The sequence below is a fragment of the Osmia lignaria genome, chromosome 4 (assembly GCF_051020975.1).
Source record: "Osmia lignaria lignaria isolate PbOS001 chromosome 4, iyOsmLign1, whole genome shotgun sequence".
Taxonomy (NCBI): domain Eukaryota; kingdom Metazoa; phylum Arthropoda; class Insecta; order Hymenoptera; family Megachilidae; genus Osmia; species Osmia lignaria.
The window spans coordinates 7855799-7879740 of record NC_135035.1 but is presented as its reverse complement, the minus strand read 5'-3'; the positions used below and the strand labels follow the sequence as shown (position 1 = coordinate 7879740).

Here is a 23942-nt window from a genome sequence, read left to right as displayed (position 1 = left end):
TAATTTATCAAACTGTTACAATCCTCGCCTGCATAATTAATTCTGGCTAACGTCGTGTCAACTGATAAGGCAATCTTTAATGATCGTAAGCACATCGAGCACGGATTAATTTGCATTTCAATTATATCTTTCCCCTTTCATCGCTAAGGATTTATATACCGAAAGTAAATCATGGAAAAGAAAACAGAAATAAATTTCTGAATATTCTTTAATCTCGAACTGGGGTCTTGATCGATACGAAAACAATGAGAGTTAGATTTTCCATTTAAAACGGAGAAAAAACTTGTGGGAACAGCCACGAGTTATGTTTGACACTTGGAAACATGGAATTCCTGGCCGCTTCAGAGGGTAGATCAGTTACGTGAGAATTTCATCTAGACCCGTTCTTAAGGGGTGGAATGGCGGGCGAGCTACGCTAATAGCTTTCACCATATTTTACGACAAACGTTTTCAGGTTACGTATTACCACGGAATATTCGCGCGATCTTGGTGAACTTGCATTTTTTCGCAAAAATTCGAATGATTTATCGTTGCAACGCGTGACCAAAGAGATCGCGGCTACGATATTGCTTGTTTCCATCATTGAAGCACGGTCATTAACCCTTCGTGGATGTTGATAGAATGTTTTTCACACAGCAGCGTTGATTGGTATACTAGGAATAGCCATGATCGATTAATATTTTTTCCCCCATCATTTTATACGCACGATAGGATCATCGAGAATATTAATCTTCCTCGTAAATTATGTTCGATTTTTCGGAACTGTTGAAAGCGGGAAGCGTTTCTCGATTAGAAGGAAGAATTTTAAACAAGTTTAATTGCATTTCTCCGACACGGAAGAATATCAGAACTCGGTCACGTTCTATTTAAAATGTGTTCCCTCTTCTTCCCGTCTTCCAGGTAGAACCACGAGGATAATAATATCTTGTTCGTGGAATGATTTTAATTGAAGACTTAGAAATTCGTCTATCAATTCGCGCTATTCTTCCCTATAGATACCAAGAATCAAGAAGAGGTCTTAGAATTATTAAATTTTGAATTTCTATTCTGGATCAGTTTAAACTTAAACCAAGCAGGAAGATAAAAAATTCAAGGATGTACTAATATTTCTTAAGTAATTGAAGCTCTACGAGTTTCCCCTCGAAAGCTTGCTAAAGGTTCTCGAATTACGCAAATCTTGATCTACCACAAAGCACTTTCTGTTGTTGGAACAGCTCCTCAAGTTTCATCTTTGTTTGTTACATATTGCAAGATCCTGAGAGTCACCGCAAACGCAAGCAGGTACATATTTGTCTTGCTGCGCGGGAATAATGGGAATTTCTGCTCTGAAATGTTGTTCAAGATATAATAGTGAGGCACTTGGCTGGGTAATGGTATTTGAATGTGTTGCTCTACAGAGAACATTTGATGTTTCATTTTCTAAAAGTTATCGTGGGAAACATTGATTGCCAAGGTGGTGGCTGGAGGGCAACACAAATTTAATATACCTAAATAATTATAAAAATAATTTTGAATATTATAATAGTAACACGAGGTATTGAATTGCGAACTTAAATTGAAAACTTAAACGATGAACCTTTGTTCATAAAAATTCATCCCACCAATCTCTTTCGTCTATATCAGTTGCCTCTTGAATTTCTGAATCCAGTTTGTTGTGCTCCTCCTCGAACACCGGTTTTATTGGTCGATTTGCATGAATAAATTCGTCCTGCAACAAAAGATGTACATCATCGTATTAAATCCTGCTCCTTTTATTAAAACTTTATGCGACCAGGAAATTTTTTCCTTCGCCGTGGCGTCCAATTTGCGCACGTATTGTTCCATGAAACTAGAAAATGTAAAATTGTCCGTATTCACTCACGGTTTTTCGAATTCGATTGTAGTTCTGGTCGTAAATTCGTGGCCCGTTTTTACGATACTCCGGAGGCTCCCTTGTCCCGTGTAGAATCAACGCAAACGCTTCTATTGTGCCATTATTCTCTTTTGGACCGATCTGTTGAACAAGAATTCACGAATTCGGGTCAGTAGAGACTGATTCGTTCGTCACTGGTACAGTAAGTTAGCAGCGGATATTTTCCCGAAAATAAATCACCTCGTCGAGAATGTCTAAGGTCCAGGTGCCGCGTGGATCTTCACCCCAAGATGCCACTGACATGAATTTCCAACTCTCGAAACCCGAATCTGAATTGTCTAGTCTCCTTGGTTTTAGTAACTGCACATTTGTTCCTTAAGATAATAAAAAACCTATTAATAATTTATTTCTCTATTAACATGTGAAAATATTCATAATATGAGAGAAATACATGTACATAAATTTTACACAAAATATGTACAGAATAAAGGATATATTTTTGCAACCGTTTAATCACAACAAGTTTCTATTTGTAATTTCCATTTTTATTGACAATTACGAAATTATTGAAGATCGATAAAGTGATTGTTTTATCGAAGTGAATATCATTCGAGTTTGTATACTAAATATTTGCATTCGTTTTTGGTTGACCGAATTCACGTTTCGTTGGCTTCCGTTATTTTACGAATATTCCCCGATGTATTTACGCACGCAACAACGATTATTAATAGTATAACAGAAATCCGTGTATGGATTGGAATCGTTGCAACAATGGTCGAGCAAATCTTTTCCACTGATTCGAATTACCTCGATTGTATCACCACAGTATATAAACTAATTATTCTCCTTTTATATTCTTTTAATGAAGATATTCTCATTTATGATATTTGAAACACGTAACTTTGAAATAATTCATTTTGAAGAAATGTAAAATGCAAACTGGGCTAATCCCAGTTTGATTGTTAAAATACCTCACCAAAAGAAAGACATCAAAGTGAAAGATTTCTCTTTCGGCACTCTCTGTATTTCACAGTCATAAATCCAGACTCTTGACTGTTCCATCGCTTGGGAATAGTTCAGGACACAAAATCGATCTCGATAGATGTCGTACACCTCACTCGTGTTCGTGTACACTGTAAAAATCTTATTTCCAAGACGTTTTCCACGAACGTTTCGACTTGACGCTGCGAAATCCCTTCGAAACGGCGATAAACGCGCGACCGAGCGAAACAGATATCTCAAAGTGCAGTAAAATGCATCGTTGTGGTGCATAAAAACGTTTCGTTTGACATTCGAACCGTGAAAACTTTTGGCAAAAGCTTCGTGTAAATAAACATGAATAAATATACAATATTTTGATCAATATATTCGGCGATAAAAATTTATAATATTCAGTATTAAAGCGATAGCAGCGATGACGTTGTTAAGCGACTGAACGACCTTCGAAGGTTTACAGACTGGTGCAAACGTAAAGTGCATACCTGAGGGTGCAGTCAGGTGCATCTGAAGAGCACCACGAAGACTGTACTCGAGGCTGACCTCGATCTCTACGTGTTCTAAAAACGTTATCTCGTTCCCAGTCGATCGACACTCGTCTTCTGTCTCGAATCGCAGCTTCCTTGTATCTCCATAAGCCAGCCTCTTGTCAATTCTAAATCAAAGAGCAATTCTTAAGAAAATATAAAAATACCATAAGTGATACATGACTGATAAAAATCCATTACTAGCTTTGTACACAATGGACGATTTTTTTATTATTGTACACCATGATGAAAGGGTTAACTGTCAAAATGGAGAAGCATTCTGTTTCGAAAATCGATCAGGGCGCTTTAAATATTAAACGATACAACTGGCTGATATCGTGCAAACGTCGTGTGGCAACGGATGGATTAAAGTTTCGTGAAGAGTGCAAGAGAGAAGTCGAAACTTTGAAATGGAAACCTTCTAGCTATTTACTTTTCAAGAGTTGCGTTACACGTTTACCGAAGAAAATGCCTTTTGAAAGCAAAATAATGCTTTTGTCGTTGATTATTCAGCAGAAGTATCGTCAATAATGCATCAAAGTTACGTTGAACGTTGCTTGAAACTTGACAAAAATTGCTTCGATTAAATATTGTTCAGGTACGAGGAAACGTTGCTTGGAAATTTAAATGAAAACTTCAGGATGCCGGACGTGTTTTCTTCGGGGCTGAAATCGTGCTAGCAGAGATAAGCTTTGCGAGGAATTGCAAGAAGCGTACGAAAAGTCCTCGAGACGTTCCACTTTTACAACTGTCTTCTTCGGTAACGAACACGCGAAGCCCTCTTTTCGGCATGTTGAATTTAACGACGTAAAGTTGCTGCGCTTTTTCAAGCATCAAGGACAGACGGAAGCTCTTCTGGAACTTTAAAAGCAAGAAACTGCATGCACACATGTAATTCATCTTTCAATTTTTCATCGTTTAAGAAATGTACTTTAGAAAGAAGGAAGCAGTTAATTTTCCTGCAATTTTACCGAAGGGAACTGACATTTTGTAACGTCGAAAACTTGTTCGAATATTCGATTTTCACGCTGTTTAAAGCACTGTTCGGAATCACGTACAACCGTGGTAATCTAAATGGACCATGAGTGGCAAATCCTACGTGTGTGGTTCTGACAATGGTATCGATTAGCGAACGTCTATATTTCGTTCTAGAAACCTGATCGATTTTTCATTTCATGGTCTCTTAGGTAAATTAATAGAAATTTAATTGGAGTAATGTTTCAGTCCTTACCAAACCGTTTATATTATTCAACAATCTATAACAAATAAGGTCAATGAGTGACCTACATTCAACAATTTTATAAATTCAAAATTTTAAATTAAAGAGAGAAAAGAAATTACGTGTAATTAGTGATGTGCTCTTTTTCATTAAATTTTCTTCTCTGTCGTGCAAAATACTTGGAAACTCGGATAATAAATTAGAAGGGAAGATCAAATTTCCCAACAGAATTACTCACACTCTAGAGACGTCCACTTTGCAGATGATTTTCCCCGGTACGGTTGTCCAATTGGAACTCGCCGTGACCAACGTGTACGCGTTCATAAGTCCGAAGCCGAAACGTGAGTTGAACCAGAATCCAGCGGAGTTTCTAAACCATCCTGGATTCTCCCTGAATGTTCATGCAATTACGGTACTCAACAAAGTGAAAGAAAGAGTGGCCAACGTAAAATGAAACGGTTTCCAGTAAAATGCCAAGTAATCCTTTTTTTACGCGTCAAGGGATGTATGTATCTTACCATTGAAACTGCGAAACACGGTTTTAATTTAACACCTTTCTACGTTTGAAAGATTAGAGCTTCCTTTTAACAGGTTTCCTACTTGCAAGAGAATCTCATCTTGTAACATTGTAAATAGAATTTTCACAAGTATTATACGATACAAAGTTTATTTTCCCATCGAAGAAATTTTATTTTATTTATCTAACTGAAAGTATTGCTACAAATATTTAAGCTGGATATTTGAACGCTGGCTGAAGGAAAAGTTAAATCGCAAAAGAGGAGTACAATTCATCGGGCACGGCCGGAGAAAAGGCTAAAGATGAAAGCTCTTTCTTTGAGTGGTGTAAGCACGTTGTGACCCTGAGTGTCGGTCAAAGTAGGCGCAAAATGAAGGCTACCGGGCTATTATTTCAATCAGGGAAAGCAACGATCCCCGCTTCCTATCCGCTTTACCTCAATTACTGTTTCGCCGTAGAAGCAGCACGACCTACATTTGCCCGTCGCTCGCGAAACGAATGAGAATGACGTGATATTTTAATCCGGCGTGATTCGTGTTGCGCGACGAGATGAACACCCTTGTTATCTCGCGAGAATAATTTTTACCCTCTGTAACAAATCGTGCGAAACGTTCCTCAGATATTAGAATAGAATTTCAGAAAACCAGTGTTACCTAGATCATACATTCAATAATTTGTTTATAACTTTGGAAGAAAGCGTTTATAATCCATCTTTATATAATATTCTATTTTAATTATAATCTACAAAATATTAAAATTAAATATTAAAGTAGCGTTAAATTTGTTAAACAATTACATCCTGAAGAAATGAAAAATATTTAAACAAAATGTGCGCTGGGGTAGCCTGAGATGTGCTCTTGATAATGCAATTGGACCGAAGTCGATATCTTCATTGGTTCCTGAGATATGGAGGTCTAAAGTGCAGCGCCAACATGGGGGTCATGAATGGGGCCCGCGTACCCGGAAGCACTACTGACCTATACCGCAGTTCACCAGAGTCCATAACTGCGAAAAGACCAGTTTCTGTTCTTTCGTGCGCATCTTCGCCCTGATTGGCGGTACTCCCACACGAAGTGGAAAGCGATTAGCGGAGACCTCGCGGCTAGTTATAGACTCTGGTGAACTTATACATTTTTTCCTGGAAATGCGTACGTCGAGTAGTAATAGTGAAAAATAACACGTGACGCAGCGTCTGACCACTCATTGACTTCGATCACTGAAAATGTGCCAGTGGGACGCAACTTCGAAAATTATGCACCTCTTCAAACAACGATATCTCGGAAACTAAAAGTCCTATCGACATGAATCGAACGTCATTTTAAAGAGGAAGATCCCCTCTTTCTAACAACACCACATACGTTACAGGATAATGGATAGTTTTAAAATGGCAGATGTTCAAAGTTATATTTTCAAACTTATATTTTGATTATACATTGATCAGTTTTAATTTATTTAGCTTGTGACTTTGTTATTATTAACGTAATTTGTTGGAAAATAATTTTGATGATCCATATTTAATGCAATTAAAAGCTCTTGTAAGTTATATTAAAAATATGTAGGTCAAAAAATTTAATTTCTAAATTATAAATAAAAGTATTAAGACGCTTTATGCAGGCTAAAAGTAGACTTACCTAAGAGGACTGTACTCTGAGGTCCAAACGATGAGATGCTGCACGTCCCTCCACGTCAGATCCTTGCTTCAAGATAACAATTAAACACTTTCAATTACTTCATTCATCAAGTGACACATAAAACTTGATCACCTGTGCCCCGTTAAAACTGCATTAACGAAACAAAAGTTGAGCAAAGAGGCTGAGAAAGAAAATTATGCATCTAGCACGTACTTTACTTGCAAAGCTAAGGCCAGTATTCCAGCGGCTAATGGAGCGGACGCGGAAGTGCCGGTGTGCCTGGTCGTGCAGGTGTTTCTCAAGTCTGTTGTCGCCTGTAAAGACGGAAACGGAGTCCATTAAATTATTCTGCATCCTCTGTGCTCTATTCTGCAATCCGGAACAGGGCTGAATATTGGTTAAAATTGATTTAGGCGGTACTGCACTCGAACCTTGCATCGTTCGATTAATTTTCACGGAATAAAGCATCGCTTAGTTCGAGTAAAGTTAAATTAAATATGAAACAAATATCAGAATATACACGGGTAAAATTGTTTTACGTACTATCATTTGATCGTGATAAGCACCGCTGCTGTAGGTAGTCGCTAATGTAGCTGGGCAGCTTTCACCGTACCATGGAAATCGTCCAGTTTGACTGGCGGATCCAACAGCGATCGTGTAAATGCTTCCTACGTACCCATCGCATCCGCAGTCGTCGGATTTCGAGCCTCCGTTTCCGGAAGCCCATACGTAAATGCTACCCTTACCATATCTGCCCTAAATAATCGCGATCGAACGAACATACAACATATTATTATATAGTTTAATTTTGAATATTATTCTTCCCATACAAAAAATCTCGTTTTCAAAGCTTTCACGCGATACACTCTTCATAAAAGTTTCATTTTTACCCAGAAACGCCAGGGATTTCGAAACTTCCTCGAAACTTTACGTGTTACTTTTTTCCTCGTTTTAAAGTTAACCAGGATTTCGAAGTAGTTTCGCGAGAAAGCCGGGGAGAAAGAGAGGGAAGTAATTAGGAAGAAAAGGAATTCTTATTATCGCCGGGGCGTTCAGAAAATTCTTAACGCGTAAATATTGCGACGACTGTACCTAACAAGACGGTCGCCTTGTTCAAAGTAATTAACGTTCCAGGTAATTGGACGCTGCTGACCCACGATTTTAATGCGTCCAGAGTTTGTCGCCAGTTGTAAACTCGACTTGTCGACGATAATTAAACGCGATGTCCAATTGCAATGTTTTAATTAGAAATTTCTCTACTTGCCGTCGTAATGCCCTTTTCGAGAGCCTCCGCGGCCAGTCTTCCCGGTGCCTTTAAACTTTTCCCATCGTCCGCTGGCCCCCAGGAGGCCGTGTAAATGTCCACCAGTTCCGGTTTGTATCCGAGCGCCTCTCCCTCGACGCGATCGTTCACCAGACCGTCGAGAAGCTTGATTCCACCAACGGAAGCCTCGAAGGCGACTCCTACACCGCATTTCCGGTTGTTCGCCTCCATTGCTATCTCTCCCGCACACCTCGTGCCGTGACCGTTCGTCTCTGGGGGCGATGAATAAATTGCAACGTGCGAAGAAAGTAATAAAAAATAATGACTCGAACGTGGTTCTTCATGGTTGAAATGCTTTCCATTTGCAGGAAATTGAAGGTAGATAAAAATAAGATTATTCATTAAATTTTTTATGTTTATAGAAGAGGGAAAATAATGGAGCAAAATTGAGGATAAAATTTTGTGGGTTTCTATACAATGGTGCTTTATGGTAAGCGATAACACGTACCTGATGATTCGTATCGCGGCAATGGATCGTCGTCGCCCTCGTTCACGTCGTAACTAATTGATGGATCCTGTACAACCCATTAAGGATCAAATTTTGGGCACTGAGATGAAATTTGGATAATTAAACTGCGATATTATTTTTATATTTTGCTCGTTATTTTGCTAAATGCTCCAGTTTTTAAATAGAACTTATGATAAAAAACAAGTCAACACCTTTAATTATGAAGAATATTTAGTATTTCCAAGATATCCAAAGATTAAGAGACGTCTCTCGTCATCTGTGAGTTGTAAGAGGTAACTCCTAGCAAAATTTTCTATAACTCACGTAATTGTTACGCAGGTCGTCGTGGGTGTATTCCAACCCATCGTCCAAAACAGCGATTTTGACCCCGCGACCTGTTACCCCCAGTCGATAGAGGGGTAGAACGTTTAGATCTAGCTTGGGTAGAGCCGTGTTCAACCTCGTATCTTGCTGCAACCGTTGATAAAGAAGTGTTACCACGTGGTAACTGGATCAAACCAGGGGTGGTTTACCCTCAACTGCTTCAATATTGATTTTATTCTACATTGATTTTCCCCAATCGTTACCTCTTTTACACAGCAATTTTCTTTCTACTAGGTCAACCCCAAAATTCGTGCCATAAGAAAATGTCTTTCAAGACATGTTTTATAAAATAAAGAATTGATAATTATCGATATGAAAAATGTCTCGAATTTTAAAGATGATTATTGTTTCATTTTAGTCATTTACCAAATACCATTCTTGATCCCATAATTCATCGTTGAACATGAACTTAGAATCATCTGGCTCATATTCTTGCCAATTTCTGTCATTTTCCTCCACACTATTCAAACGATACTGATCTAACTCCAGTCTCTTCTCCCTTATCAAGGGTTTCTCCGGATCGTATCTGGATAACGATATGTAATCGCGTTTGTATCGCTCTATCGCCTTCTGCTGATCTGCCCAAATGATCTTCAAGAAAGAAAAATCGTATCAGAGGACGCGTTAGCTTTTCACCGCGACTCTGAACGGACGAGAAACGATTACCTTGGTGCTGGAATTCAAAGCTTTTGTTAAACGAAGCCCGCCTCTCTTCTTATGACCACGGCTGTCATCCTTAAGCCATACGTACGTGTCCTTGAATCCGAGGACCTAAATCAACACACGCGTTACATGTAAAATTTATAAAGAGAACAGTTTCAATCATCTCTCCAGTTTGTTCTCCGCAAACAAATTCTTGTGCCCGAACGTGTACGCAAATATTGCTTCATAAAAATTCAAATTAACGGTGCACCGATATCCTAGCTTTGCGATATTGCTCCCACTTGTTCCACCACTCTTATTTCATCCTAACAGTTAGAAAATTATACAATTACAAGAAACAAGAGTTCTGAGCAGCATTAATATTACATTCATTCTGTAAAGTAGCAGATAAAACTTGTTAATAATTTATAATTTAAAAAATATCCGAATGGAATCAATTGCTCTATAACAGCCACGAATCCCAAAGAAACAAAAACAACCCAGGTTAAAAGTGTTTCACTGTAACCGACCCAAAGCACGTAGAGCCGTGAAATTCAGGAACAAGAAGCAAGACGATTTCATCCTTCAATTTCGAGGGTGTCAGCCAGTCCCCTTAAATCGAGCACCCTTCGCAGCTCGAACGTCGAGGGTGAAACACAACGTCGCGACGTTCCAGCCCTTCGAACGATCCAAAGGGACGCTTCGATCAGGATAACACGAGAAGACAGTAGGTCTTCCGATCGTGAGACTTTCCATGAGCCATCGGAGGTTTAAGCATGAGTATCGTGACGATATTATTATCCGTCGCCACGTGCTGCTGTTTTTGTAGGGTCTCCCATGTGTCGCACGTTTCCTATGGGAAGAGGGGCCACCTGGTCGAGGAGAAGCCATGATATTTCCGTAACGAGCGACGCGTGCCTTTTATTTCGATCCACCTCCTGACACTCGGATTTTCCGACACCGCTCCTGATACTTTATCGATCCAACCGTACCCTGATTGATGGATATCGTGGTGGTGGCTGCGTGTGTCGGTGTAATAGGGTGCGACGCATGGGGCTGTTGCAGGTGTAAATTAAACACACGATTCATGGTCAGTTAAAGAAGAAAAACAGCCAAGATGATAATTGATTTTCGAATTTGAGAACGCCTTAAATTCAAAATGAGTTTCAATGTTTTACATAAAAGCCTCTCTGTATTACGAACACTGTGTAAACTTGCAAACGTCAATTGTAAATAAATAAACTACACGTTGCATAAATTGAATGCATCTGGCTGTGCAATCAAATGTTGGATTTTCTCTTTATCGGTGTAACATTGTGTTTCGTTGGGTCGTGTTTGCGACGTCCCAGTTGCGATTAAAAATACAACGAAATATTCGAAACATCCGCATCAGGACAAATATCGTATCGCGATGTCACGAAATTTTATAAACGTACAATCGAATCAACTTTGACGTTTCAAACGGTTCGTCGTCGAAATGAATATCACGTGTCGAGATAGTAGACGGAAAATTTTGGTTCCGTTCGTTTCGAGAGCTCATCACGGATTAACGCAGACCGCGTTCCACAATTTTCCGCATTAATTAGTAGTAGAAGACATTTTAACGTGTTCCATGTGTACACGCGCGAACGCGATAACACCTGACCCCGAAATTACGGCCGATTTAATCGTCGAAAAACGCTCGGCCGGCGTGACAATGTTACGCGATATTACGATAGGCTCAAGAGTGACCCCAATTTTCATCGAATCGCATCAGCGTGGAAAACAAAGGCCATAGAAATCCGTTATGAAACAATAATCCCGCATCTGGTCGGGTTAGGTTGCCGGGAAAAAGAAGGAAAAACTACCCTATAATCCTGTATCCATTATATGGAACGAATTCAATCGGTCATCGAGCCAAACGATAAACGACTGAATATCCTCTCGACGAGTATACACGCTTGTTTCCGATGTTTCCTATTTTTTTTTTTTTTTTTTTCACCTGTGCACTCTACCTGTCTGTCTATTTGTTTATTTTATTTTTGACGGATTTTTTTCTCTTGCTCCCCTAGTTTCGACACGCACACACGAATTATGTGTCGTGCGTGTTAACGATCGCGCGTGATCGGGTAAGCAGTTACCGATTTTTCCGCCAGCGGGGTTCGATATCGGTGCCATCGCGGCTTCCGGCACGCAGGAAGTTGAAACGCGGAATTTACATGGACAACACTCGGCCCTGCAAATAATTTCACAGACAGCTAAGAAGATTTATTGGTCCGATATTGTTTGTTGGCCGATTGCGTTAATGCCAGGCTGCATCGTGCGTTTTTCATTCCATTTCAATGATCAGAATTGACGGATAAAATTGAAAGAATATTCTTGAAAAATCATTATCCTCTTTATCCTGATTTTCTCGTCTCGATTACTCGTCGAGATCGAACCTTCTTTCCTGCGGAAGTAGCAATTTTGAAATGGGACATGTTCGACGGGACTAGTCTTAAATTCCACGTGGGACGCTTCAAACTCGAATCCGTCTGTTACGTGATAATGACTCGGTCGCCTGTGTCCCCGTGGCAATCGAGGTTCTACCTTGTCCGAAACTACCCTCGAGACGGGCCTCTCTCGTGCGCCTCTCCCTTGTGTTTGTTAACCCTTGCAGTAACACCAACCAATATGTGCGCTCAGCGAAATCCCTAGATTTGGTCCGCAGACGCATATACGTTCCGTATGATTTATCGTCCGATGGTGCGTTCTGCAAAGACCATTTCGATAATCTCCTCGTTAACTCCTGTTTGTTGCTTCGCGATATCACAGCTCTGCCTTGTTATTGTTAGAAGAATAATTACAATATCTTTGATCGATAATAGTTTTTGATACCAGGGTGTGTTCCAGAAGCCAGGCTCGAATGCAAGCAAGAAATCAGAGCTGCTCATTACTTCACGATCAACCGGTTCGTCTTATCGGTCGGTCGAATTGCGGTCGATCGTCTCTCTAGTGGGGAAGTATCAGGAAGATCGAGGCCATCCAGGTCGGTTTGTAACAGTGTTCGTGCAAACGACTGATTCTAGATGCGCCAGAGGGAAAGGAACGAGATGTAGAGAGAGTGCGAGGGCAAGGTAGAGGGAGCATTTTCGCAGTCCATTTGTTTTGATCGGATTTCCAACTGTCTCTGGTAATCCCGCGGCAGTAAGCTCCCGCAGGCGTCGTCAGAATCCAATGAAAACCCTAACGTTTCCCTATCCTACGTGGGCCAGAGACACCTTCCCTCGTGTTCGTGCTACGGCCACACCTTCTCCGTGAATTCCTCCCTCGTATTATCGCTGTCTACGACCCTGTTTCCCGCTTTGCTTCCTTTTCCTTCCATTTCTTTCCTTCATAGAGTAGATTACCAACGGTGGTGCGTAAACGTTTAGAACTTCAACTTGTTCGAACGAACTATGACTGGCATTCTTTCAGCAACTGGTTCAACCCTTTCATTTTTTCAATAAAACAAATGGAGCAGAATGCAGCGACGTTTGTTCATGCATAACACGATTCTACCAAAAACTATTCCCATTTTTCCCTCGTGTTTTTTCTAGCTCTGCACAAAAAATAGGTGAGCTTTTATTCGTGTAAAAAAAAGGTACGAACCAGTCCACAAATTCGCCACGTTTCCCATCCGCTCCATCCGTTTCCCATCATCCTCGAGATGTTTTTATCTCCAATTTCAATTCTTACAGGGTTTGCACGCGATACCAGCGTGTTTCCGCTCGTATTCATCGACGTATCCGGCTCCATCTGGAAGATTGTTTCGTTCGCGTTCGCGCATAAGCAGCCACCTACGATTATCACTTTCGCGTATCGATGTATAAACACCGCGAGGGTTCTGCGATCATTCCAGCCACGAAACTGCCACTCAACCCTCCTGAATTTAATGTATGTAATTGAATTTGCAGTACTCGTGCTGGCAACCCGTAATCTCGAGCAACGCGCACACGCTTGGACCGCAGCGACGTTGAACGATATACGATTATTACACTGGATAAAATTAAACGACGCGATCCGCGAGCAATATCTGCGAAATTTGAGAGAATTTCTTGTAATTTAGAAGAAACTTTCCAGCGGTGTTCCAGTAACCGGGCAGTTAAGTTTGTATCGAAGGTTTGCGATCAATTTAGAAAGTTGATTTAGAGTTTCCTTTGTTTTACGGTCTATGGATTTTTCAATCTCCGGAATTGTGTTATCTCGTCGGTAAGAAGTTTAAGAAATACACGAAAACTCTTAGGGTATACGTAAACTCGATGGTTCAGTTTCGATGCAGTTTTTGGAGCACGTTCATCGCAGAAATGAACGCGTCAAAAATTCGAACAGATATCGGAGATTCAACGTTTGATCCGTCACAAAGAGTGATTCTTTTAAAGAGAAGTTGTTTGTGCAGCGAACAGGCAGGGGCGTACAATACGTAGAAAATTGAATTATTGAAGGCAATCTTTGAAACTATGCTACGTCGCATCCGACGTCAAAGTCAAAGTTTTAATTGAAATCAACGGCGTAACCAGCGGTCACGTGAATCTGGTCAAAGAGGAGCCCCGGCTAGTTTCATACACTCGATCTCACTTAACTCTTGAACCTATTAGTATCGTATCGATTACGTTATGTATCGGAATTACGTGGCTGACACGCTCGTAAACTAGTACCTAATTTCACGGCAATATCGTGTTGGGGAGTTGCTGCTTACCGCGACGCCATCGTGGATCAATTATTCGAAAGCAGAAACTTGGAAAAAAATTGCCATTAATAAGATTTAGCCTAAAATACTACATTTTTCAAATCAAAATTTAGTCGACTACGAGAAAGTGGAATATAACGCTGATCTAAACCGCTTCTGTCGTATACGCTTCCGCCAAAGAAGCGGATGTCAATGTAACAAGATGTTTGCCGACGTAGCACGGGTCGAAGGATCGTCGATGGGAAATATCGAGGTCAAAGTTGACCGGAGATCGAAGATCAAATATCGAGATCTGGTCTACTCGAGGCAAGATTAAACCTTTCCGAAGGTAGAAAGCTAACGAAGGCGAATACCAGGCAGCAGGTAGCTGTGACATCTGTCAACCCCCGTAACAGGGAAGTTCATTATGGCGTTCAGCAGGGCGCCACGTCATTTATATCAATTACTGCCAAACGCTAAGCTGAATCGGCGGCCTCAATTATTTAAGGAACGTCATTAATGCTTGCAGGAGGAAACGTTAAAAATGCCATGATCAGGTCGTTTTGGGTTCAAAGAATTCTTCAGATCGTATTCGTTATTGTTGTAACATTTTATCGTTAGCCAATTATCTTTCAAAGATTTTTAATATCAACTACTTCCTCCTTTTATGCGATTACGTGTCATTCGATTAGGCGGGAATAAAGAAAATACTGTTTTCACCAGTGTTCAGGAAATGAACGTCGGGAAATTCATTCCAACAGTTTCGTAACAGCTTCTCGATAACTGGATTTCAATTTGCCCGGAGGGCAAGCTTGATCGAGCAATCTCGTGCCTTTATAATATACGGGGCCCGTATAAGATATATGATAAACCCGACTGATCTGGACGTCCGGAATTTTCACTGCAAGTAATCAGCTTGCTTATCGGATTTTATGCTTGTACGATAAAATAAACGACAGATTACCTAAAACGCGCGAAACGTTCGTCAAAATCGTGCATTAGTTCGATGAACAAGATCAATCACCTTTTCAAACGCTAAATTCTAAAAAAAAAATAATTTCTTAAAACTATTTAACCATCTCGGTTGAATTTTCAGAACCACATTTCCGTAATTGTTTTGTGTTTTATTCGCGATAAGCGTGCGCCAGAGAAAAAGTATCGACGAAATTTCATACGTTGCCGAAATACCGTACGGTCGAAAGTTTTCCAAGCGAGGAAAATCCGCTTCGAATAGTTCTCCTTTTTCCGCGATTCTGTACCTGTCAGTCGCTCAACTTCAGCCACGTTCGCTGTATAATTCGTGAACTAAGGTAAACGCGAAGAACAGGTTGTCAAAAAATTTCGTACAATTTTCTGCTGTCGTAGAGAACCGTAGATCGAATATCGTGTTCCTTTCGACGATATCAAATTTGCCAACGGGAAAACACGTAATTACGATATAGAAGATATTCAGAAAATGTTTCCGTACCGAGTTATCTCCCCGACACGTCCCCGGTTTCAATTCGCGTTATGTAATAGCCACGATTTACGACTGGCCAGTCTGAGAAGAATGCTAGCGGCTGGGTCTTACGTTCTCTTGCTAAATCGACGTCACGTAAATGTCTTTTGTAATCATTCGCGAGCACGGCGTCAGAAAGAAGAGATTCATGGAAAATCGATTTCCTTTTCAGTCGCGTTAAATCAAACATTTCTTTAACTATACCAACGATAATTTGTATATCAACTTTTCTCCACCTGCATTTAATACTTCCAAGATTCCTTCTATTATTAGCAATCTGAAAATCAAATATTCTATCTTATCATTTATTAAAATGTTTTTCTCCGAGACACCAATCAGGCTCAGAACTTAATTACACGAAATAATTACATGACCCAGGAGGATTGTAGGGCCCGTGAATCGCGTGGATTGCGGTCGGTTACGGGGTTGCCCGTGCAGCAACTGCGCTGCAGTCGGCTGCAACTGCAGGGAAATGCAGTTTCGCGGGCAGAGAAGTGCGATGCTCGAGGTTGCCGGGGGCTAGGTAAAGCGGTTGAAAAAGGAGAGCCACTCTGTTAGCGTAATTATGCCGCGCTGGCCACTCGTATTATGCTGGCTGATGTTCAGAAAACACGCGTCACTTCTGCTAGGCACGAAAACGATTATGGTAATTGCGACGATCTTTCAGCTCGTTTCGGACCCCGGCTACCTACGCGTGTTAAAAGTGAAACTCTTGAATTGCGCAGATTTTAGCTGCGCTTGACTGCATTTTTCTGCATATGCAGTTATTTTAAAAATGCACGAAGCAAAGTAATTCGTTCGTTGATGCGGTAAATTTCTTCCAATTTAAGAAATCGACGAGCGACACCTGTTTCTTTCTGTTCCGGAGGTAGAAAATAGAGGTTCGATTTATCTTCCACTCGTCGACGAACTTTTACGCACACCGCGTACATCGTCTCTCGGGATCGCGCGAGAAGAGTATCGAGAATGTCATCGATATTCGAAGATCACGGTCGCGTCTCAATTTCTTCAAAAGGAGCTTCCAGTTTGTGGTCGCAGTCAAATACGCGTGGAAACGGCTCTCCTCGCTGTATCAGTTTTCCCAGCTTTTCTCCGTCCCTTTGAACGGGAGTCCCGTACATTTTTCCGGCTCGTCCCCGTCTCGCTAGCAAATCTATACGAAAGCGTAAACGTATTTCAGGCCCTCGGGATCCGTCGAGACGCGAACGTACCGGGAAACGTCGAAAAAGTGCGGCCAAATCGTTTCCCCCGCGTTGCACGGATCGCTGCAAAGAGATTATCTCGGTAAGCAAGCCTTACGAACCATTTGATCGCTCGTTCCAGCCATCCTATCCCCCCGTTTCCATCCAGAGATTCGCCCAGACATCGTCCCCATCTCTTTCTCTTCCTCTTTTTATCCTCTCGTGCACTTTGCAAAACGAGTTCCGCCTTGAAATGAAGTCGCGCGAGAGGAAATGCCGGCCAACCAAAGATATCTTCGTATCTTTCCACCTTTTTCTCGCAGACACAACTTTACTACGATCGACTCGTTTCCTCGCCTTTTGTTGCACGATTCTGGTGATCCATCGGGAAGCAATCGAAGGGATGAGACTTCCACAGGACGAAGCCTGCGTTCGAAGTTAATTGGACTTAAGAATCTTTGAATTGTCGAGGATTCTCTTGAATCCATTCGGAATGCTTTCTTCTTTTGCTCTCCAAACTTTTTAGCAGTTTAAAGGAGAGCACCGAGTGTGTTCAGTTCATTTTAAAGCTTGTTACATTGTACTTCGGTTATTCATATTAAGAAAAAAAGAAGAAATTCTGTGGAAATTATTGATTTCCATGACACGATAAGTTTATACACGCTAAACTGGAATTGCATGCAAATATTATTTATCGATAAAGCGATCGATGCTGCACCAGCGAAATTTCGTGTCTCGTCGCGGACGCAAGGAAGCCGATGAAATATTTCCACGATGGAATATTTGTCCAAGATATTCGATGCGCTTCTACAATTTTTCAGCAACAATTACCCAAAGAAAACACGACGTGTTTCCCAGCAACGGCGACCATCGTTGCACCGAGTATGCAGCATCGCATTTACCGCAGTTGCAATGCGTGACATTCTCGTAATCCCCGCGATTGTTTCTCCAGGAATTCGATTTCACGTCGCCTGTCCGCCCTTTCTGTCCTCGTAAAAACAGAGTCTCGTGGTCCTCTATGGTAACAACGCTCTGATATTTCAACACGAACCGTTTGCGTCAAGCGTGAAATCGACCGGACACGTTTCACGTCAGTGTTTAACGAACACTTGAGATTAGAGTGACTCGTCGAGGATTATCGGACACGAAAATGTCTGGTCGTACATCGCATATGGTCTCGTCCTACTGTTTCATTACGATATTAATTAAATTCGTTCCGTGTTAATCAAAAGACTCATTCCTGCAATTTATATGAAAACTTTTGATTCTTAAAATTTTAGAAAAGATTTTCAAAATGATATGTTGATAAAATTGTGTTTCGAAATTGCAAAGTTAAAAATTTGACAAATATTTGAAACTGGCTATAAGTTGAAACAATCTAAAATTTGTTATAAACAAATTGGAAAGAGCTTCTTTACAATTTATATCCACGCGTTTGCTAATGCCACGGCTTTAAATAGGGATAATTTCCGTATCGTGGCAGTAAATTACCCTCCTACCATCTTTCACAGAGAACAACTTCATTCGTTCTCTTCTGCCTCTGTCTGAAATAAACAGGAAAGTTAAGTTACAAGGGTGGGATGCTCTGGTCGAAGTTAAACTAGAATTGGGCGTTGCACAAGTGGCTAACAATAAGTTATTAAGCAGTTCAAGTTTTAATTGTATCTCGCAGTTGTAGCGGCTGCTGTACGCAACGTTGACGAACTTATTCAACGGATTACAAGTGAATATTCCATGGTACCGGTAATCCCACGTTTTTTCCATTTTTTCCTCCTGAGCTTTCAAACATTAACTCCCCGCGCCATCAGTCGCGCGTTTCATGAAAAATTAAAACACTGTCTGCGTAAACGAGCGTGGAAAATTTACAACTTTCCAAGAGCTTTCAATTAGAATCCTTTCACAGAACCTCGCTGGTTCAAGTAATTTGTCGGAGGATCAATAATTTTCGCTAAATACCACTTATTCTACTAAAATACCCTCTTAAAAATTAACACAAGCAATTATCACTCACCGGTCCAAGATGCTTGTATCCCGACTGCAGAGCCAAAAGGGATGCAATTTGTGATCCACCTTCGATTCTCACCACCCATTCTTCTCTATGGTCACTATGGTGTCCCAAAATACTCGTGAAAAATCTGCTCGCGACGATACACCACACCACCAGCCAGAAGTATACACTGAAGAAGAAAAAGAAAAATTCACTTTTTCACTGATTCACGAAGAAGAAAATAAAATAATGTCTGACTTAACGATGGAACTCGGATACCTGGCCATATTAAAACCTCTGAATTAAAACGAATAAAAGGCAATTAATACTTTCAACTCGGATCGTTTCTCTTCTTTTTAAAGAAGATCCGTTTTTGCTGCTAGACGCGTACCACCTACGCGACTGGAAGGACAATGGACAGGACGAGGTTCACTCGGTGACTATTGGATCCCGAGTGACAAGTGATCGGACAACAGTCTGTGACAATTAGCTACGATACTCCTTTTTGCTCGTAGAGGGGTTCACCCTGTCCCCACCAGTTTCCTCGCAAGCTGGGAGAAGGGTCATCGTGATAATCTTAACGCGTTGTTCCCCGACTAGATCAAACGTGTTTCTCTTTATTATACAGAGAGAATATTAACATTTTGATCACCATGTCATCCATGTTTCAGCGATGCATGAATTTACACCCGAGTTATTCACTGGTTAAATAATTAATGTTACATGTTAATTATTGAGCCTGGATGTAGGTAAAATTTAATTTCGGTAGAGTTTGCTTGGGAAAGCGATTACAACGGGGAATTTCGGTAGAATACAACACAAAGCATCCGGTTGCAGCTATTATTTCGCATCTCAATTACAACGGCATAGCGGCAGAGTCAATCTCGCGAGAAATGGCACGGAATAATTCCTCCGTTTTACCAAATATCGCAGGAACGTGATAATGAATTTAAGTGGTATAATATCGATGAACATTACAGAGATACATTTTCATTGTCGATTGAACTTCCGCGCAACAAGCGGATGCTGTAACTTAATTTCTTCGAGTGACGCGTACGATGCTGTTCTACATTTTTTGTTTTCTTCCAGATTTATTCGTCTCGGCGTCTTGGAGGAATCTGATTATAATTGAGAAACGCGACCAGGTAAAAGAGGATTTTGAAACGACTTCACTTTGTCGGACCCCGGAGGGTAGTACTTGTAAATAAATTCAGTCTTCTTTACTGCCTGTCTCCGGGCTGGATATACACGAAGACAGAATAAAAGTGGCCGATAAAAGCAGAAACAGAGAGGCAGCAAGCGTCGTAAAGTTCATAGGGAAAAGGGGCGAGAATATCCGTCGATAAAAGGGACTCGTTTTGCTTCTGCTCACGTCGATTTCCAGATAAATCCTTACCTCGTCTATTTACGAGGATTCCCCGCCACGAATAGAAGAAAATCGCGATGTAACTGCTATCTTTTGTCAACATTCTTTTCGTAACCACTGAATCTTCCAGAGATTCAATGGTTTGGAAATCTTGTCGTTGATTTTATATTAATTTTCTGTCTTTCCTTTGGAAGTTTGTATGATTGGATAATTAAATAACTGGGAAAACCTTCAGCGATTCTTTCGTCGAATCTGTGATTTCCCATGAATGCACTAAACCTTCCACGATCGCGTCCATTTTCAGGCGAGAATTTTCCTATTCTCCCCGACGAGTTTCAACTATTTCCAGGCGATCGTTTATGGCTTCGAAACGTGCATTACTTTTCCTCTAACTGGTCCCCGTTCTCCGCCCGACAGTTTTCAGATAATTTCGTTACAATAGTTAACGGAAAGTTTGTAATCCATTAGGGGAGCACGTATTTTGTGTACTCCCATTTCTACGTCTACACACATCACGTTCACGTTCACCACCGTTCGAATTCTATTGGCTATGTAACCGAATTCTCACGTAATTTGCTTCATCGACTATAATGTAACAATTTTCGTTTAATAATTTGCAACATCCTTGCATTCATTATTTTCTATGTAAAGGGTATCCGCACGTTAAATAATAGAAATAAATAAACATAGTGTTTTTGATGAGAAGTTATAATTGGGACACGTGTAGGAGACAAGAAGGAAATCTCCTTAATTAATTATGTCACCTTGGGTATTAATGAAATTTTCCTGGATATCCTGTCTCCCGGAGTGTTCTTCGCGTGAGTTCTTTAAATTGGAGAAATGACAGCCAATAGGAAGCTCGTTTAGCCGATTTTTCCCATAGAAATTTCGAATCTAGGTGGAAGAGGGCATAATCAGGGGGGGGTTGACGTTTATTAAGCACCTTTGCTCGCAAATTCTTCGCCGACCGGTCGAAATAGAACGCGAAAGTAACCGTAGAAAATTGGAAAGTTTCCACGCGATAAAATCAGACTTAATTTTCAATAAATTCCCCCTACTATTCCCAGTCGAGGGTTGGTCGACCGTTCTCGTACGTGGTGGCCAGACCGAAAGGAGTTGGAGAACACTAGAAAGGAGGAAGAACGAGAAGGGGTCGGAAAGCGTAGAGGAAAGGTAATTTACTTGGTAATTATAAAGTTACCAGCTCCGGCGACGCGCATAGTTGTGAATATTCAAATGCGATTACATCTATGATCGCATAAATTATACGTAGCGCCTTCGTGCCACCTCGAAACCCCTTTTGTTCCCGCGATTTTCTATCTCTATCTCTTTCTCTTTTGCCGCTTTAACGCTTCGGAAAAGTTTCACTCTGTACATGGGACCCGAGGCGGTCCACCCCCGCGAGTTTCCGTATTTTTCTGAGGACGATACGAGCTTCTGCTGTATGGGAAAACTTTCGACGACACTGGGGAACGCTACTTCTTCGAAAGGTCGACTGCGGTTTCTCAGCCATTCCCGACGATCATGGTACCCATAAATGATGATTGACTTTCGAAGACCGACATAATCATTGCTGTTTACTACTTTCCTCTTAGAACATATTTTTATTGCAATACCGACAGGAAATCCTATCCTCAAGAATTGAATTTTGAAAGTTAAGAGCATGGAAATTTCTAATTTTAAAAGAATTCCTGAAAAATTTTGAAACTTTGTAAATCCTAAAAGTCTTGAAATATTAGTGATACCCGAAAATGAGCAGCATGCAACAATATGCAAATTTGGCAACTAAATGAAAATTTGAATACTGTTTCATGCCCTTCGTTTTGAAGTATTCAAATTTTAATTCAGCTGTCAAATTTGCATGCTGTTGCGTGTTCTTCATTCCGAGAACTCAGAGGTACTTGAAGAGTTTCAAGACTTCAAATAATTGTTGCAACAATTTGAATCTCAATTTTGCTTCAAATTTGAAATTGTGGATATTATCTCAGCAATCTCAGTCTTCGCAATATCAATTTATTGCGAGAGCAACGATTACATCGCAAGAGATCGCAGACTGTTAGCTAATCCCGAGCTAATCCAGTCTTAGACCGGTTGCTCGACTTAACCCAGACCTAACACAACCCTCGTAGTTTGAATTTCAACCGAAGCACTTTATCGAACCGAGGCATTTATGAGAGTTAATTAAATCATTTTCCGAACTCTGTTATTTCATCGTTCGCGATGGTAACCACTTCTGACGGTATTTATTTTTCTCTAACAAGCGTTCCTCTCGAACGGAAAAGAATCCCCTAGAGACAGAGATTTTTTTTAAATATCCCGAATAGCAGGCATTACTAGCTACGCCGGGTATCCAGCTAGATAAGGGAGTTCTCCTCTCTTATCGTACTTTTACCATCGTCGGCGTGAGACAACGGGGAGCTGTCCACGAAACAATATTTTCCCTCTTCCTTTTGCTCTCCTTTTTCTTTTTAAAACGCAGAAGAAGGTGATCTCGGTAACCGTTAAAAATGACCGTCCTGTATTACCCGGTCTGGACAGATAACGGCGAGGAACAGCAAGCGGTAACCGTGTTATCTACATCGAATAATTAAGAATTGTTTAATTGCCCGTGGAAGTGCTTATCGTCCGTTGAAAAGAAAATTCGTCTCGTAAATTGAGCTGTTTTAGTTAGAATTCTTCTACTATTATCTCTCGACCGTTCTCGTCGTCTTCGCGAACATTTTTTTATAATCTATTATTTCATTAAAAAATTGTTAACAATACTGGAAGAGGCATTCCGATGCTGCGGGATATAGATGCTCGATCGAAAGCTTCCACAGACAGAGTAACCATTCTGGGAAATGGATCAACCACCATAAACCACACGTGGTCGACGTGATCGCACGTGTCAAGGAGTCGCTTATTGCAGGTATGTACAGCTGCCTGACGTTTATATACTCGTGAGAACTGTATGAGCTGACGTCCGTTTCGAGGGAGTTTTATCGTGAACGCTTTCGTGACTGGGGATATTGATACGAGGACGAAACTTGCGAAGCTTTGCAATTATTAAAGGAGAAAAAATTCTTGGTTCAGGAAAACCGTGGCACTTAAAAATTAAATGAAATCTTATCAATAACAAGTTTTGGTATACAGAATTGTATTAGCTTCGTGGCACCACCAGAAAATTTTTAATGAACGTTTAGAACAAGTGGAATTCAGTTTCTGCTTGCTTTCTCATTAGGGAGTTTGAAGCTTCGTATAGTTTCATTGGAATCCCTTTGATTGAGAAACGGCTAAAAAAGAACGTCGAACACAATCATTCTGAAATTAAATACAATACTTTTACAACCCCTAACTTTCTCTGAAAATTTAAATAATTTCATTACTTTTTAAACGTTCTTCAAATTCAATGAACCATGGTTCTGGTAAACCATTGCGATTAAATTCCGATCGAAATAATGCGATATCGATCGCGTAATGCTTGAAGAATGACCGACAAACGTAAGGGAAATGATAGATTTTGGAACGAGACTCGCTTCCAGGTCAACTTCCAGGGAAAGGTCGACGGGTAGCTGAACGTTGCCTCATAAAATGCACCCTCGAGCTACATTCATGACAACGGGGCCGGCGTTTTGGTTTCCCTGCGGGCTATTTAGCGCATCTGCCTCCAGCTTGCTGGCTGCTTCGGTTCGCGAAGACGTAAACGCTGACTGAAAAGAGAACCA

General features: G+C 40.8%; 1 protein-coding gene across 3 annotated transcripts; it reads right to left on the bottom strand.

Moving 5' to 3' along the window:
* Positions 1-1163: 1163 nt before the first annotated feature.
* Positions 1164-19335, bottom strand: LOC117603559 (neuroendocrine convertase 1). Of its 3 annotated transcripts, XM_034322861.2 has the most exons (15): positions 19152-19335; positions 18897-19062; positions 9565-9669; positions 9265-9489; positions 8839-8985; positions 8515-8581; positions 8007-8278; positions 7286-7498; positions 6956-7056; positions 6743-6808; positions 4833-4985; positions 3334-3503; positions 2093-2226; positions 1862-1993; positions 1270-1708 (listed from the first exon to the last, which is right to left on the bottom strand). In XM_034322861.2, exons 1-15 carry the CDS (start codon positions 19157-19159, stop codon positions 1583-1585), a joined length of 2085 nt encoding a protein of 694 aa, XP_034178752.2. In that variant the 5' UTR covers positions 19160-19335; the 3' UTR covers positions 1270-1582. The 3 variants fall into 3 exon arrangements, with proteins under 3 accessions (XP_034178754.2, XP_034178755.2, XP_034178752.2); XM_034322863.2 differs by lacking the exon at positions 4833-4985 and having other exon boundaries at positions 1164-1708; XM_034322864.2 differs by lacking the exon at positions 7286-7498 and having other exon boundaries at positions 1269-1708.
* Positions 19336-23942: the final 4607 nt, after the last annotated feature.

Coding starts and splice junctions, on each gene's coding strand:
- LOC117603559 (XM_034322861.2), bottom strand. Junction 1,994..2,092: donor CCTTAGACATTCTCGACGAG/GTGATTTATTTT, acceptor CTTGTTCAACAG/ATCGGTCCAAAAGAGAATAA. Junction 1,709..1,861: donor ACAATCGAATTCGAAAAACC/GTGAGTGAATAC, acceptor CTTTTGTTGCAG/GACGAATTTATTCATGCAAA.